The following is a 16712-nucleotide window of genomic DNA, read 5'->3' as shown; positions in this document are numbered from 1 at the left end:
AACATCTCCAGGCAATAAACTTTGCAACAGATTACACAAAATAAAAGTCAAACATGCTAAAAATAGATTTAGAGTTGACATACTTTAAAATAATATGATTCTAAGCTCTAACTTCTGAGAGATTTATGTTTGCTCCGTTTGCAATCCAGTAAGATGTATGAAATGGGGATGAGCGAGCAAGTTTTTAAAACTTGATCTTGCAGCAAATTCGGCCGTTCTCGCTTATTGAAATTGTAAGCAAGAACAGCCGGTGTAAATTCGCTGATCGAGCTTGAATTTCAGGGGAAAAAAAAAAAAACGTGGGCAGCACTGATCAATGAATGCAGCGACGGATGCATTCCATTGATCAGTTCAGTGTGCGATCCCGGCACTAGAGGTTAAATGGGTTGCACAAGAATGATTGCAGCTCGGTTAATTCACTGAGATCCCGGGGGCACTAGAGAATAATTAACCTCTAGTGCTCAGGGATCCTGTGAATCCTCCTGTTATAATTTCCTCGATCTTCCGATGGTTTAGCGAAATCGTTTCGGCAAATTTTCGCGAAACCATCGGAAAATCGAGGAAATTTAAGTTAAGTTTAATATAATTTAATGTTAATTCTCACTCATCTCTGGTAGGAAACACACCACATCGCAATGCATTGGAGAACTGGGTTGCTATTACTTGTTAATGGCACCCGAACACTCCATACACTGAAGACATTAATGCGTGTGTATTTAGTAAAATGCACCACATTGCTATTGGGAGAATGAGCCCTAAGATTCATTTCCGAGGGGCTCCATTTATTTGGCACTTTGTAAATTAAATGGTGCTTGCAATACTCAAACTATCCCCAGCATTGACATGAATCCTAGCAAAGTGCTAGGTGCAAAGCTTGATGTATAAGGTTTTATTTATTTATTTTTTTGTATTGGGGAAAGAGGGGTTATCTAGGGTTGTCTAGTACTAGTTATATGAAGTTCCTTTATACAGGACAGGGAACAAGCCTGTATTTTATTAACGCTCCGTCTAGTCATTTATTTCTGTTGGTAACTGTGGGGAGACACCGCAGATGTTTCATACATTTAATAAACAAAGATTGTGGCTTCCAGTTTTTAATTTAATTTGTGCCATAAATCAAGTTGTCAGATCAGATTGCACAACGGGAAAGGAAACGCGGTTTGTGTAGAGCACTCAGCTTGTGGCATGGCAGTATAATAGTTTCATGATCTTGCTTCCTTTATAAATTCTACACATTATAAGATCATGGCACCAAGAGGGTACTACCCATATTCAGAACATTTCCAGGTCCTGTCACTTTCACCTACGCAACATCTCCAAAATCCGCCCCTACCTGTCCCTTGAGACCACCAAACTCCTTGTACATGCTCTTATTATCTCCCATCTGGACTACTGTAACATCCTCCTCTCTGGTATTCCACTAACCTGACTCTCTCCTCTACAATCTATCATGAATGCTGCTGCCAGACTCATCTATCCTTCCCACTGCTCCCCTTCTGCTGTCTCTCTTTGTAGTTCTCTTCATTGGCTTCCATTGTCCACTGTTGTCCCACTTACCATTCTGACCTGGTATAAAAATACCCCCCTAGCCGCTCTCTCCGCTCCTCCAATGACCTAAAAATGACTTCCTCACTCATAACCTCATCACCCCCAGGGTAGCAAGACTTATCTAGAGCTGCCCCAACTCTCTGGAATGGTCTTCCTCGTCCTATTCGGCTTGCTCCTACTTTCGGCTCATTTAAAAGAGCACTCAAAACCCATTTTTTCAAACTTGCCTACCCATCTTCTTCTGTCTTTTGCAACTGTAACTACTTCCCACCACTCCATATCTCCTCTCCTATTGTATGTTCATTCCCACACTTATTAGATTGTAAGCTCTTCGGGGCAGGGTCCTCTCCTCCTGTGTCACTGTCTGTATTCGTCTGTCATTTGCAACCCCTATTTAGACTTCATTAAGTTTTTATTAAAGAATCAACATATTATACAACATTAACTATGTCAATAGACATCCTACAGCACATAGCAGGTTGATCTATTTTCAAATTGTTTTATATAAACTAAAAGAAAACTACAACAATACAATCAAATAAATAAGAAACAGAAAAAAAGAAACAGAAAGAAAGACAAAGATAAACAAAAGAAACAAATAACAGTAAGCATCCCATTAATTATAAGTGATCAGAGCACACATTTTGAATATTTTAATATCGTCCGTCTTTTAACAAAATTATCATATTGGATATGAATAAGCGCATACGTTTTCTCCATCAAACATTGAATTTTTAAATCATGAATCACTTCTGTAACATCAGGTATATTTAAGCTTTTCCATTTTCTGCAAATTTGGCACCCAGGATAATATGTACTAAAACGTCTATGGGGAAGGTTTCCAAATGAACATGTAATAGCGCCATCTCTGGTTGAGGCAAAAGGGGTGTACCTACAATATCAAACATCAGCCCAAAAACTCTATTCCAAAAAGGTTGAATACATTTACAATACCATAATAAACGGTGTAGTGTATCTACGTTCCCACATTTTCTCCAACATTCTTCGGAGTGTTGAGCGGATTTATAAGACAATTTAAGCGGTGTAAGATACCATTGGTTGACGACTCGTTGGAAAAGGTCCAAATGATCCGCACATTTAGTAGAACTGCAACCCCTATTTAATGTACAGTTCTGCATAATATGTTGGCACTATATAAATCCTGTTCAAAAATTATAATATTTATATTAATAATAATACTACCCAGTGTGGGAGGGGGGGACATTAGGATGTCATGCTTCTTTATAATGCGGTATTGGCCCCTTGCCTGCCAATTGCCTCCTACATGTATGACATCTGTAGTTGCAGCTGCCCGATAGTCACCCACCTCCTGTGTCAGAATCCCGTTGTTGCAGCTCAGCCATCATTTCCAGCTGTGCCAGCTTCTGACTGCTCTCCCTCTACAGAACGTTAGCCGGGTCCCAGGCCATGACTACTAGGTGATTGCTTCAAGAAAATGTAAACTGAATGACTTTTAGTTTGCCAAATCACTGTATATTATTATTTACTCACCTGCCACTTTATAGGGTTCACCTTGCTAGTACCAGGTTCTAGGATCCCCTTTTTGCCTCATGGCACCAACAACTATGCTACATTCAAACTCACCTAAATCACCTCTTTAGTCTAAGATTCAGCAGAACATCATGACAACCTCTACATGCTAAATGCATTGAGCTGCTGCCATGTGATTTATCTGATTCAGTGGCTGACCTAGCCAACAGCGGGCCCCTGTGCAGAACTAACTTGGGACCCCTGCTAAATTGACTTGGGATCCCTGTGGGGGTCCATGTTGGCTGAAGTTGGTCCAGGTACCTTGTACAGTAGCACTCTTTGTACCTCCCATTGTCCGCACCTGGGCTGGTTAAAAATTAGCATTATCATGCAGTTGAACAGGTGTACCCAATAAAGTGGCCAGTGAGTGTAAATGTTGTAAGCTGAAGAGACTCAACTGATATTAGCAGCAGAGAACCTCGTATTAGAAAGGGACCCCCAGAAACAGCCCAAGCAGGTTTGTCCTGGACTTCAACAAAAAAGCAAATAAACATAGAATCAATGCAGAAGATCTTTGTACAGCAATAACATAGAACAAATTAAAGATCTGCTCATCTGTGCCATTAGCTAAACTTTATTTCTGGGAATTTACCAAAAGCCGAAAGGATTGAGGAAAGCTGGACTTTAAAACACTCAAAGAAGTTATGTTTTGTTCATGTATTGAGTACAAGATAAAAACAACAATCAAAGTATAAAAGTGTATTTGTACATCTAGAGGAAAGTATCCATATAATATGAATCAAAAAATAATTTCAAAATGACCTCTTGAGTTTATTAAAAAGTCCCCAAAAGCAAAAGACATAATTTTCCTTTTCAAGATGTTTTATTGGTCAAGAAGCTCAGGGAACAGAAATATTTTATTTCACGAGACGCGTTTCGCATAACTAGGAGTGCTGAATATATATATGATATGAAACTCAATTTCCGACCAGCAGAGAGTCACTTTTTTATTCCCCACAATAAACAAACAGCTCTGGTACCTTTTTAGTGTTGTCAGCTTTTTCACCCAGCAGCAGGCTCCTACATGGAGAAAGCCCTGTTTATTAGTCAGCCCACATATATATGGACCAGGGAAGAGCTTAAAATAATTATTGAAGACTACCAGTTAAGATATGGACCTATCAGGTTTTTACAGCTACATTTCAATAATATGGATTTCTGCTAATAATATAGAAAGTGTTAGGCTATTATATTGTAAAATAGAGAAACAGCACCAAAAGCAAAGTGCGTTAGTTAAAGCTGCAGCCAACTTATTCTGCCTTCATCAATGCAAAGTAACCCACAGGAAAAGTTCTCATTTCAAATGATTTTTCTCCCTTTATTTCTTTTATTGTCAATACAAAATGTAAAAAAAAAAAATAAAAGTTGCAAATTCAGCAGTGATTATAGACACAGTTATTTCTCATTGCCATGGAATAGCATCAAGCACACATTCCCTATTCATGTTTTTTTTTTCTGAACTTGGAGATTTAAGCGCAAATAAAAACAGCTGCCAAAAATCCATTATTTTGAAACATCTACCCACTCTGCCTGCTTTGAAAGGAGATGTTTTGAACTCAGTTAGGTATATTACAAGTCTTTCTAGATGAATACTCGGCTGTCATTACAGCGTGTTCCTGGCAGTCAAACACACACCAAACATCTGCTTGTAGAATCGTTTTATCTCCGCAGGCCTCACGTGACACTCGGTGACTTTTTGAGCTCCCCAGATATTGTCGTTAAGTTGACTTTGCTCAGCTGAAGATATAGTAAAGTGTGATTTAAAGCAGAACTACGCTTGCAATGGAACCTTTCTTCACAATGCAAGGGTTAAATGTAGGGTTTTTGGGTAGGGGAACTTTAAAAATCATTTATACATTATTATTATATGGTATACAAATAATATGGTATACAATAATATTATTATTGGCACCAACATAATATGCAATGCTGTACAAAGCTATCACATCACTAGCTGTGCTTCGGAGGAGCTGACACTCTAATGTCCCTACCATAACCATATATTATGAACACAATCTAAGTATAATTTATTTAGAGGTAATAAAAAAGAGCTCCAATAGACATTTTTGTCATTCTCTATATCTTTAGCATTTCTTTTTATCTGAATGATTATTACCATTAGAATAACCCAATTATCAGGACCCTTTTAATAAGTGTTGTTCCTCTGAGCCAACAAATGAGATACTCCCCATACTATACTACTCCATGATCTGAAACTGTTGGGATCTCAAAAGGTTCTGTAGATAAACCCCCACCACTCCGAACTTTTTCATTTCAGTCTCTAACCTCCCATGAGGAAGCCATACGTAAATCGTGTCGGGTAAAAGTCAACCGAATGTTTTGAATTATGTATTCTGAGATCTAATTGTACCACACTCAATATGTGATCCATTCTTCACTCATACTCATATGCTGATTATTAGTTCAGTAGAGCTTTGCCTAGCTTAAAATACTAAAACCCTAAGTTTCTTCAGTAATAAAAAGTTGCCATAAAAAGTCGTTCCTATCCTTATTTCGCTCTTATTTGCTTACAGGCATTCAAGCCTTAGCAACCATCACTAAAAAGAGGAAAAGGTGCACCTTCTTTTTTAATTTATTTGGGGGATGTTTTTGAAAGAAAATCCATGCAAACATCAGGCTGACAGGGGAGTAAAGGGTGAAGGGTAGCTCAAGTAGCACTCTTGCCTTTGCAGTATTGGGGTCACAGGTTCAAATTTTGGACAGGACACTATCCAAATGGAATCTATATGTTGCAATAATTCCTTAAGAGCCAGCGCCATGGTGCAAGTGACTGAGCCACACAGGATTGATGGTTCTCGAGGCAGGTCAGAAAGTGAGGAAGAGAGAAAGGAAATAAAAATTAGCTCACTTACCAGTAATCATCTGGTGACAAATAACCAGAAGGCTCCCTGCGTCACAGAACTTACAGCTGCACCATTGTGAAGGTTCAGCAGAAAACTGCACTCTATACCGGCCAACACAGTGCAGTTAGAAGATCTGAGTGCACCTTCTAGTGGCCATGTCACCGCCTGGGTGGTTTATTCAAAAATCCGGCCTTGGTTTCATTGGGGGAAAAGACAAAAGAAAATGCTTCCTCTTTTTTGTAGCAGACTGATGACATCATTTTTTTTTTACTTAGTAAATTACATTGTTGTATATTCCTACATGCCATGACAAACAGACATGGTGCACTTTAGGATTTCTAATGATTTACAGTAAGGTGTTTTTGAAAACTATGTATTTGATTAAACAAACAAATCAAAATTGCACCTCCAACCACCACTGTAAAACAATATTGTCCTATATGATCCGCATTTCTCTTCCATTTGTCTTACTGTAGGTCTATGATGTGGAATACAAATTCTTCAATGCAGGCGAGAAGACAACGGTTTTGATGGAAATTGATCCGCGCAACAAAATTGAAACTTTTCAGACGGACAACGGCACAGACAAAGCAGTAGAGATCCACGACTTTAAACATGTTAGTGCTCGGAGAACTGCTTTTTTGCTTCATTTTCTTGTACAAATATAATAGACTTTCATCTACTTACAAAAAAGAGAGTCGTAAAATGACTTTTAAATTGCGTTGGCTGCTTAGAGAGAATACAAAGTTTCTGCAATGAAATGATAGTAATGAAAATCTGCTTTGAGGATTCAATACAAAAAAATTTCTATTTTTGTTCAAACCACAAATACAGTTTAGAAATATTTTTTTAATAGAAAACTGTCCAATTTGGGAATGGATTATTTTTAATGACTTTCTTAATGCTGATATTTTATCAATAAAGGAAAATAATGAGCATTCAAGGTAATACAGTTCAGGAGTTTATAATAAACCTATATAAAGCAAAACAAACAAAAATGTAAAAGCAGCAAGTTTCAGGTAAAAATAAATATACAGCCGGTTTATGACCGTGTTGAATAATAATGGCACCATAGAGTTTCGGTCAAAAGATACGGAACCGGAGACTCCTAGTGGGTGGGCTGGGACTCACCGGTTTGTGTAAATCCTTACCTGTTATCAGCACAAGAATCAAGGACAGAAAGCAATAAAAAAGACCGGTGTCACTGCAAAGCATGTCAAAAATGCTGGAAACAGGCCAAATGCAATTCTAATTCACATTCAAATATTCTAAATGATTGCAAAAGCATTCTAAATTGACATGGACCCACAGAATTTGTTAAACCAGAACTGAGACTGGAACCCTTGTAATGAAATGGGAATGTCTATGTCCTAAATAAAGCTCTAAAAGGTTTATTGAAGGTTCTAGAGCCCACACATTGCAGTGAACTGCGGCCCCTACATCAGGGCTAAAATTAAGGTAATTGAAGCTTTTTTTAGAAAAGATTTTTATTATCTGGTTGCTTAACCATCAAAGAAAAGAAAGGGACTTTTAAGTTATTCATCATATGGTAATTTCAAATAAGTTATAACAACCAAATGAATATTTATTATAAATATAATGTACAGTGGCACATATTTTGGACACAATAGTCCATGGCTCAGTAAAACAGTACTCAAAGTTCACTGCATATTAGCCTCATCACTACTATTCAACGCGTTTCGCAAACCAACGATTCCCCTTCCTCACGAGACAATGAGGCCTATGATCATTTTTAATACAGCCTAAATTACATTACCAACATAACTTATAAGGGTCCATATGAATGAAAAGGGACACCAAGTTTATGCAGCTTCCTCAGGCACAGTAAACGGGCACATGCAACGATAGCAAACCCAGAGAGCTGGTGTCCCCCAAGGAAAACCCTGCATGTGTTTGAGAAGACTAAATAGTTGTTATAAAAGAGATTTTTAGGCCATATTATAAATGATTATTAGGAAGCGAAAAACCTTGGTCTGCAAAAAGCATTTAGACCAAAAGCATTTAGATGTAGTTCTGAGACGAAAATACAGTCTAGTGTTTAGACCGTTTTATTGAACCAAGGGAATTTGTGTTATTGTACATTTTAATAATGTTTAAAACATTGAAATAAACAATCATTTAGTTTTTATATTTTTTTTTAAATTACCACATGATAAATGCCTTAAAAGTCCCTTTCTTTGAGGGTTAAATAGCATATAGTAAAATCTTTAGGAACCTATATGTTGGGATGTAGCATTCCCATTAAAAATTGTAAATCATGCGTGAGAGGTCTATAAAGACTAAAAATATTTTTATAACAAATAAAAAAGATTTCCAAAGCCAATTTTTAGCTTTGTTAGCTACAATACTTCCTTTCCAGCATTGTCCCCTCTCTGCCACCTCTTACAGTTTGAATTAGGTCTATTGGCATTGAACCCATGTCTTATGAGCTCATCATGGACCTATCCCCCTGGAGGTGCACCAGCTGCCTGGGCTCTTGGAAAGGTCCAGCAAAGAATGGAGCTGTAGCATGTCTTACCAGGAGGTTAGGCTACATAAGTATGCTAAATAATTGCCATCCAAGAGGAACAATCCTGGTCTACCAGGGGAAAATCTAACATGTGTACAGCTTTCTTCTGGACCAGGGGCAACAAAGGTAGTTTTCTATGAAGGAGGACGCAGCAAGGTACCTTCCACCCATCTTCCCCTCTCCTCTCCTATAGAATAGAACAGTGCTGTGCACAACGCTTGTTCCTTCTCTTGTCACTGGAAATGATGACAAAAGTTGGAAGAGAAAGATAAGGGAGGAGAACCGGGTGAAGGGTTGGTATCTGACAAAAAGAGAAGGGTAAGGTTATGGGATTTAATTACAACATATATATAATTTCTGGAAGTAAAGAATACAAAATTAGTAAAACAATAGAATGTAATGTAAGAAAAATAAATTTTAAATAACAACCACATCACGTTAATGAAATTTACAATTATAAAAACAAATAAATAATGGACAAGGTGGAATAATTTGTTCTTTTACATAAATGTATACTTTAGTGTGATTAGTATGAATTTAATGAACTGTAAACCTGTATGGGGGGAAAGTTCCTCTATTTTGAAATTTCTCTGTTCTGCAGAAAACTGATATTTCTTTCTTTTCTGTCATTCCAATCACAGGGCATCACTGGAATTTACTTTGCTGATCTACAAAAATGTTTCATCAAGACACAAAGCAAAGAAATACCTGAAATTGTTGAGACTGAGTTGGTGGAAGTTGAGGTAAGCTGAAATGTTTTGCTACCAATGGTAAAAAAAAATCTGTTTATATAGACACAAGTTCGGCGTATCTTTCCATGTGGCTCTGGAAACAGTTGCAGATCTTTGAGAACTGTCTGTAGAGAAGACATGTTGGTTGACCTATTGGTCTGGGTTATAGCTGAGGACATTTGAGGTCTCGATCACAGATCCATATTTCTTGCAAGCCCCAGCTGCTATGGCTCTATTGCATATTTTGCTCCTGATTACCTGCCACCTGTACTGACCTCTGTTTGTTAGTGACTAAGCCTCCTGCTAGCCCTTCCTTTGCTTCACCTGTGTCTATGCCTGCTGTCTTCTGTCCCCATACCAAATTCTCAGTTTCTATTCACAGTCAGGGAGAGGTTGATGGTTGGGACCTGGTGGCACCTAACAGCAAAGTAACCCAGCCGCCATTAGGGTTGGTGGCCCCTCATCTCTTGCAAGGTGTTCTGGTGAAGAACAGGTATCACTTAGACTCTGCATCTTAGGTCATCCCATATCACCTGCCAGAGAGTAAAATACTAAATCAGCCAGAAAAAGTCTAAACTGTTTGAAAAAGTTGCATACATGTGCAAACACTTTTCAAGCCATGTTCTTGCATTAAAACCCCTCTGTAGTACATTACACCTAATGATAGTACGATACACCCGGGTTTGGTTAGCTAAGCCCAGGCTAACCCGAGCAGACAAACACTATACCCCATATATATATAGTAACTGTGAATTGTGCTGATTGTTCTCATTTGCTGGTCAATTTTAGGATTGGAACAGTTACTAACAACCACCTGTCAACGGTATTTACCAATTCAGCTCCTGGCCATTTACTATGTACATGTCAGACATTGTTGCCATTGACTGGTGGTTATTAGCGTTACAAGAAGTCCTTTAGCTTAGGCAGAAAAGTCATGGATGGGGTGTATGTACAGCAGCACCCAAGGTAAGGTGTTTTGTCTGTTAATGGCTCCAGGGAAATGTGTGGTAGTTCTGCCAGACAAATGGCTTTTTTGAAGCTGATGTTATGGGTCCTGGAGCCACTCATTGAATAGTTAGGAGGGGTCCTTGGCCACCCGGTCCATTACTGGGTCTTCACAGGGACTTAACAGAGCACATGTCCTCTATTTGGGTAGTCAGCAGTAGATTGCTGGGAGCTCGCTGACTTCCCAAAGCTTTAAAATAAAAGAGTTCCAGGGACAAACACTGCAGAGTAAGTTTTGTTTGTGCAAAAGGGCTTTATATTTTACTTTTAGTAACAGAGGCATCAAAGGGGTAGTTGGTGGCCCAGGGGGGCTTTTATGTGTTTTGCTGTTTTTTATCTTGTGTTCACCAAACACCTTGTGCTGAAAAAAAAATTAAAAATAAGCATCCTTGTCTGCTGCTACGAGGAATCCCCCACAGCAACTTCACAGTAGGTACTACTACTAACAATAATCAATCAATGTGAAGGCTGCCTTCCATTTACTACGACATCTAGCTGTACACAGCATTCACATTGGGTATTAAAATACTTAATATTAGCCCACATGAAAGTGCAAGTTTAATTCATCATGAACCCTATCTCAACATTGACCTCAATCTTACCCCTTAAAAAGGAGGTATGACTTGGATGTATCCCCCACCTCATTTAAGCTTCAGGGACCTCCCAAAAGCCCAGGCTCACTTGATGGCAACTGAAGACCTCTACTAACTATCTGCACCAACTACAGACATGGGTTTGGTTCACCTTACCTTCCAATGAGTCTCAAGTGCCAACCTATAGGTGTTTCCTAAAAAAAAAAAAAAAATGCCTAAACCATTACAAATACGTATCGATACGTGTTGCTTCACAATAAAAAATTACAAATGAGAGGAAACCCCCATTGTGATAGTCAAAGAAATCGGAAATACAGAGATCTCTCCTCTACTCTTGAGAGGTTCGAAAAGGTATTTGGGGATCCAATCTCTAATTCTAAAATACCAATTTAAAGTGTCCTGACCCCCATAGGCTTTACTTTAGGAATAAAATTTCTTTGTTGCATTTTTATTATTTCATGAGGTTTTGAACATTTTGCTAAACATAAATATATACAATCTACAGTTTATAAAAGGGTTTATTTTCTGTGAAAAGACCGCTTTCCACTGTCAGATGTTATGCTTTAAATAATAATGATTTTCAGTTTGACGATGAAAAACTGGAACATTTTGTCACTCTTGTAAATATGGTCTGAGTCCATGTAATTGCCCTCAGATGTAACAGAAATGTATTACAATGCGCCAATTGTGCTTTGTGTCTGCTAACGGCAGGAGTCAATACTTCTGTTTCTTGTTTGCTTCAATTGTAGTTTTGGGTAGAACTCAGGTCCAGTAGGTCCGTAAATGACTTTTCTCGATATTTATATCAGAGAGCCTATTAGTATTTACTGAACCTGTCAACATTACACAGTCAGAGTCATATGGGCTGAACAATGAAATTGACGTTTATATTGTGAAAATATACAAGCATCATCCTGTAATTACCGTGTATCTAGAAATAAAAATCCTTTGCTATGGTTATTTGTAGTCATAACTGATTATTCTCAATAATGAAACAAATCTGAACACGGAGTCAAGCTTCAAGGGGAAGGTGATGGTTTATTCAAGTGGACCTGTCACAAATATTGCCCCCAGACTAGCACTTAAGAATAAGGACACTTCAAGGAGTATGGCCATTAGGACGAAAAATGTGCTTTTGACATGCAGTTAACTGAGGAATGAACTCTGCAATGCACCATTATAAAAACTGATAATAAGACTCAGATGTAAGTGCTCAGTTCTTAAACTGGAACGACCAAAGAGCCACAAATTACATATGGGATGTAGACTAGGAGAAGTGTTAAGGTGAAACTAAACCCAGTTGATACTCAACGGTCCCATTCCATTGTGACCATCGCCATCTTCTTCTGTTTCACATTCCGGTCTTTAGCTATCTTGATTGGCTGAGCCAGGACGACGTTACGCCCCTGCAGGGCCATGGGAGTTTATACAGTCCGGGCACCTGCAAGAGAGGTCGGGATTGCCGGGTATCCTTGGCAGCAAATGCTGAGCTGCTCAGGAAGCTGGGTAAAAATCAGGCAGGTAAGAATACTTATTCCAGAAGGGACATCATCCATACTTTTCTGCAATAACCACCTTCCTAGTTGCAAAAGTTCAAAGCAGGCTTTGTTTTTCAGAGTCCCTTTGCTGAGAAAAAGCATGGTGTTTCTAGATGCCCAGAATATATTTGGACATTAACGTTTAATAGAAATGACACCAGAGACTTTAGATCCAAGGAACCAGGAAGTAACTTTTTTCCCTGTTAGAGTAAATTGATCCACATGTATAAGGATTTTTTGCCTTCCTCTGGATCATTAGTGCCTCTAAATTTCTCAAGGGAAAATTCAGGTTGTCTAGTATGTTTATTTATTTATTTTTAGCTTAATGTACTTGATGGCCTTTTTTTAGCAAACTCCATGTAACAGAGTGACAGCACTATTCTGGATTGAAATCGTGCAGCAGAATTGCAACCGTAAAGACAGGGTGGTTGAAAGCTAGGCATACAGTACACTATGCAACATTTATAATAGATCAATGCAGTGTTTCTCAACTAGGGTTCCTCCAGAAACTTTTCCTTTAGTAATCTTCAATTTGTGCCTCTCAAGTCAGATATTTGTAAGGGTGAAATTCTTCCCAATGGCCATCAATGTAAGAGCCATTCTTACATTGACCCAGCATGCTAATGTACTGTGAGCTGTGGATATAATATTTATAGTAGGGGTTCCTTAACACCTGAAAGTTATTTCAAGGGTTCTGCCATGGTAAAAAGGTTGAGCACTGGATTAATGACTAGAAAATAATTATATTGAATGGTTTTCTTTTAAAAACTAGGGCCATTCTTGTTGTTGTTAGAGTAATAAGTAAAGGAAGGCTGTTCAGGTTGCACCATTGGCATGCTGGCTTCATCCTCATTTAGGTTTGAGTTGATTCTTGGACAACTGGTGATGGAAAAAGAATGTGAGGAGCAACGAGTTACCAGCCCTACTAGATATAGGCAACACCCTGCTCCTTTGAAACCAGGGGGTGTTTGGCATCCTTAAAACACTCATCCTGACCACTACTCCCATTTACCTTCCATGTCTATTGGACCTTTATGGGTTAAAAAAGGAAAACAGTTTTTATAAACAACGCCCACAACTTAGTACTGTGACATCTGGCCAAATATCACAGTACATTTCATATAATTCATTAGCAAACGTTTTGCAGAGGAGAGCTATTAGACTTCAATTATAAAATGTTACGGGCTATTTCAGCTTACGCTTTATTATATATATATATGTTAAAGCTCACATCCCATGAAAACGCTTTGGCATTCATTTCGAAAAATGACACCCCATGGTTTTATCTCTGAAGATTGTCACCCTTGTTAATTATTCGTAAGTAAGAAGTTATACGCCAACTGGCACCAAGTGTAAGAACTCCTGTGTACCCTGGAATAATTCCATGTTCCTTGGCAATGCTCGAGTGAGACTTTTTAGAAACAAGCGTCAGCGAGTCTCAAACTGGACATATGGCTTCAGATGCTACTGTTTATTGATTGACAAGAACATTTCCAAGTGCCTGTCAGTCTAATAAAAAGAATGCAACTCAAAATTCAAGACTTGCTGGTGCTTGACAAGAGACTGACAGTTGTATCGGTGTTGTTGGGATTTCAATATAGTTAGTGAAAGATGTTTACACAGATAATAGGCAACGTATTTGAAACAAATAAAAATGTGGTCCTTCAGTAGTTTTGGTCCAGAGGAAGGCAAAAAATGGCACTGGCAAAATGTCCTTGGGGGCCCAGGAAAATGTCAAGTGGGTGAGCATTGCAGCTCCCTTCCCCTCTGCAAGTCTGTTATTTGGGTCCCTTTGGAATTTAAGGACACATAATATTTGCCCAGCTTGCCTTCACCTAAAATTGGCCCTGGTTCTTGAGTACTGTGGATAATGTTTTCTTTCTAATAGATACCCTGAAAACTAAAAAGAAAATGATCTAGTTCAATTAATGTTTTTACCATCAATACCTGACATAGTCAGCCATTCCAGAGCTTGTTCTTACCTAAACATAAGGCATATATAAATGATTATGTTACTACTCTACCTACAGATCTCCTGTTTAGCATATTGCAGCATCCCCAGCATCCCTTCAGTCATTCTGTATATATCTGCATCCCCAGCACATTGCATGTAGCTGGAGGAGAATAGAGAGAATGTCCTGCATCCAAGGAGCAGATTGGTTCCTGGTCACAATCCTGCCCTGTTTTTGGCTGGTCCAATTAAAGCTTCATTAGTTCTAGGACCTGGTTGCGGTATCCTGAGAGTGTTACCGGTGACTTTACCCAGCTTTACTTTACCTGATTGTCTTTCCTTATACCTGACCTTGACCTGCTATTGTCTTGACCTTGTTTCTCACTTCCTGCTTGCCTCTAACCCTGGCCTCCTGGTTGCGCTCCTTCCTGGGATTCCAGCCAACCCAGTACCTGATCTCTGTTTGTCCCTATACTGATGCCATCTGTTCTGCTCACTCCTGTTGAAGACAGTCTGTGATCAGCAACCTGGTTTTCTCCTTGCAGTAATCAGGTGGCCACTAGGGTTTTCTGGCCCTTCACCATTTGTAGAGTGCTCTGGTGTGATACAGGAAACACTTACACTCACTCCATGAGCAATACCATGTCACCTGCTAGGGGACAAGCTTACATTTATCAAAGCAGTCACTGTCTGATTCACGTTAGCTAATCCATAGGGCTCTGCAAATCCTTATACATGTAGTTAATGAATGTATTAGAATATAATGAAATAACATTAAATCATTATTAGTTTTCAATAAAAGATGTTTATTTATTTTTTGTTCGATTTGCACCCAATGATTGGCACAGATTCTACTTATTAAAGGAAAAGTCTGTTTTTCTTAATATAGGAAAGAATATCATTGTCACATGCAAAAGATGAACTCTATTTATAAAATAGGGAATCTGACATTTCCTCAAACATTCCCTTGTGGGAATCTTCCAAGTTCATGTGTTTTAATGGCAGTAAGTTATTCCCATCAGAGAATGTTTGAGGGAATGTTGGATTTCCTCTTTTATAAATAGAACCCCATGTTGTAAAGTTACCCAGTCCAAGCAACCTTTTTATGCAACCACAATACAGTGCTCAGTCTTTAGGCATGGTTTTCCAGAATTCCCATTCTCCTGCTCCTTTAATTGGTCCGCCTACCTCTACCTTTTTAAAGTGAATAAGCAGAAAATTCACTTTCAGGTTTGCTCCAAATCTGGAATGATGCTGAAGATGCTGAGGAGTTTTCAATGATAACACTGTGACTAACCAGGGGATTCTATTAAAAGCAGAACCTCCCACTTAGCATTGATTCAGGAAGATATCAGCCGGCACACTGCCATGGACATCAACATAAAGCCGGCAAAGAGCTGCAGCAAAATGTTCACTGGTGGTGGTGGGTGACAGAGGGAGCAACTTTTTAATTTTATGCATAACGGGGTTTAATTAGACTTTCATTTATTTATTTTTTTTGAATTGTAAAATGTATATACTATATTTGGTTATTTATTATTATAATTATTGTGTTACAATGGTCTGTTTTTCTTAGGAAGGTGAAATCACTACAACTATCTTTGAACAGTCCGTGTTCTGGGTTCCAGCTAAAGAACCGATACAAGACCGAGAATTCATAAAGAATTCCAAAATCTCTGAACTGTGTAACAATGCGTCCGTGCACTGGATTTATCCTTCCTCGGAAACAGGTATGACGGATAGGGATGACCAAATGGAAGAGATTTTATTTTCAAATGTTAAGATAAATTAGAAAATTGGTGCAATTGCTATGGAGGTGCTCCACCATACATGCAACACAACTGTGGGCACAGAATGGTTTTCCACGGGGGTAGATATAAGGAGTGTGCCTTTGCACAAGGGCATCAGACCCTCTTCAGCCAACTGGCACCCCCACAATGGACAAAATAGGTTTAGTGGGGGGCCCAAATCAGTTTTACATAGGTACCCACTGTTGGCTACATTTGCCACTGGCTCCCTACCACTACCATCCCTTAATTATTTGTCAGCTTCTTTATTTCTTTAGCCTTTTTTAATATTTTTAGCTTGTGAACTCGTTGCACCTAGAGGGACAATGGCTGACCTTTAAAGAAGCAGTGTTGTCCCATTGGGCTGCCGTCCATTATTTCCATTATATGGATAGCAGGTATTTTGTAGCTTGAACAAAAAAAAACTAAAGCAGCCACCACATTTAGAAACTTGTAAGCTACACTATTTAAAATTTTTTTCTCTTAGATTTTATCTCCTTTATAGCTGTAACTGGAATGAGGCCCCAAACGATCCGTTCTCTCGGCCTAAATATTGTGCCGGCTTCAAGTAAATGAATCAATTTCTTTTAAGCTTCATTTCCAAGCTTTTAAGT

The 16712-nt window shown here is 38.6% G+C and overlaps 1 protein-coding gene across 1 annotated transcript in view; it reads left to right on the top strand.

Moving 5' to 3' along the window:
* Positions 1 to 16712, top strand: part of TNMD (tenomodulin) — a 58229-nt gene that overhangs the window by 23944 nt on the left and 17573 nt on the right. Inside the window, exons 3-5 of the mRNA XM_072430316.1 lie at positions 6440 to 6580; positions 9135 to 9236; positions 15888 to 16041. Coding sequence (XP_072286417.1) covers positions 6440 to 6580; positions 9135 to 9236; positions 15888 to 16041 — 397 coding nt within the window. The remainder of the gene's footprint in view (positions 1 to 6439; positions 6581 to 9134; positions 9237 to 15887; positions 16042 to 16712) is intronic.

This window comes from Pyxicephalus adspersus, chromosome Z (assembly GCF_032062135.1).
Source record: "Pyxicephalus adspersus chromosome Z, UCB_Pads_2.0, whole genome shotgun sequence".
Taxonomy (NCBI): domain Eukaryota; kingdom Metazoa; phylum Chordata; class Amphibia; order Anura; family Pyxicephalidae; genus Pyxicephalus; species Pyxicephalus adspersus.
Note: the sequence above shows the minus strand (reverse complement) of the source record. Positions and strands in the feature narration are given on the sequence as shown.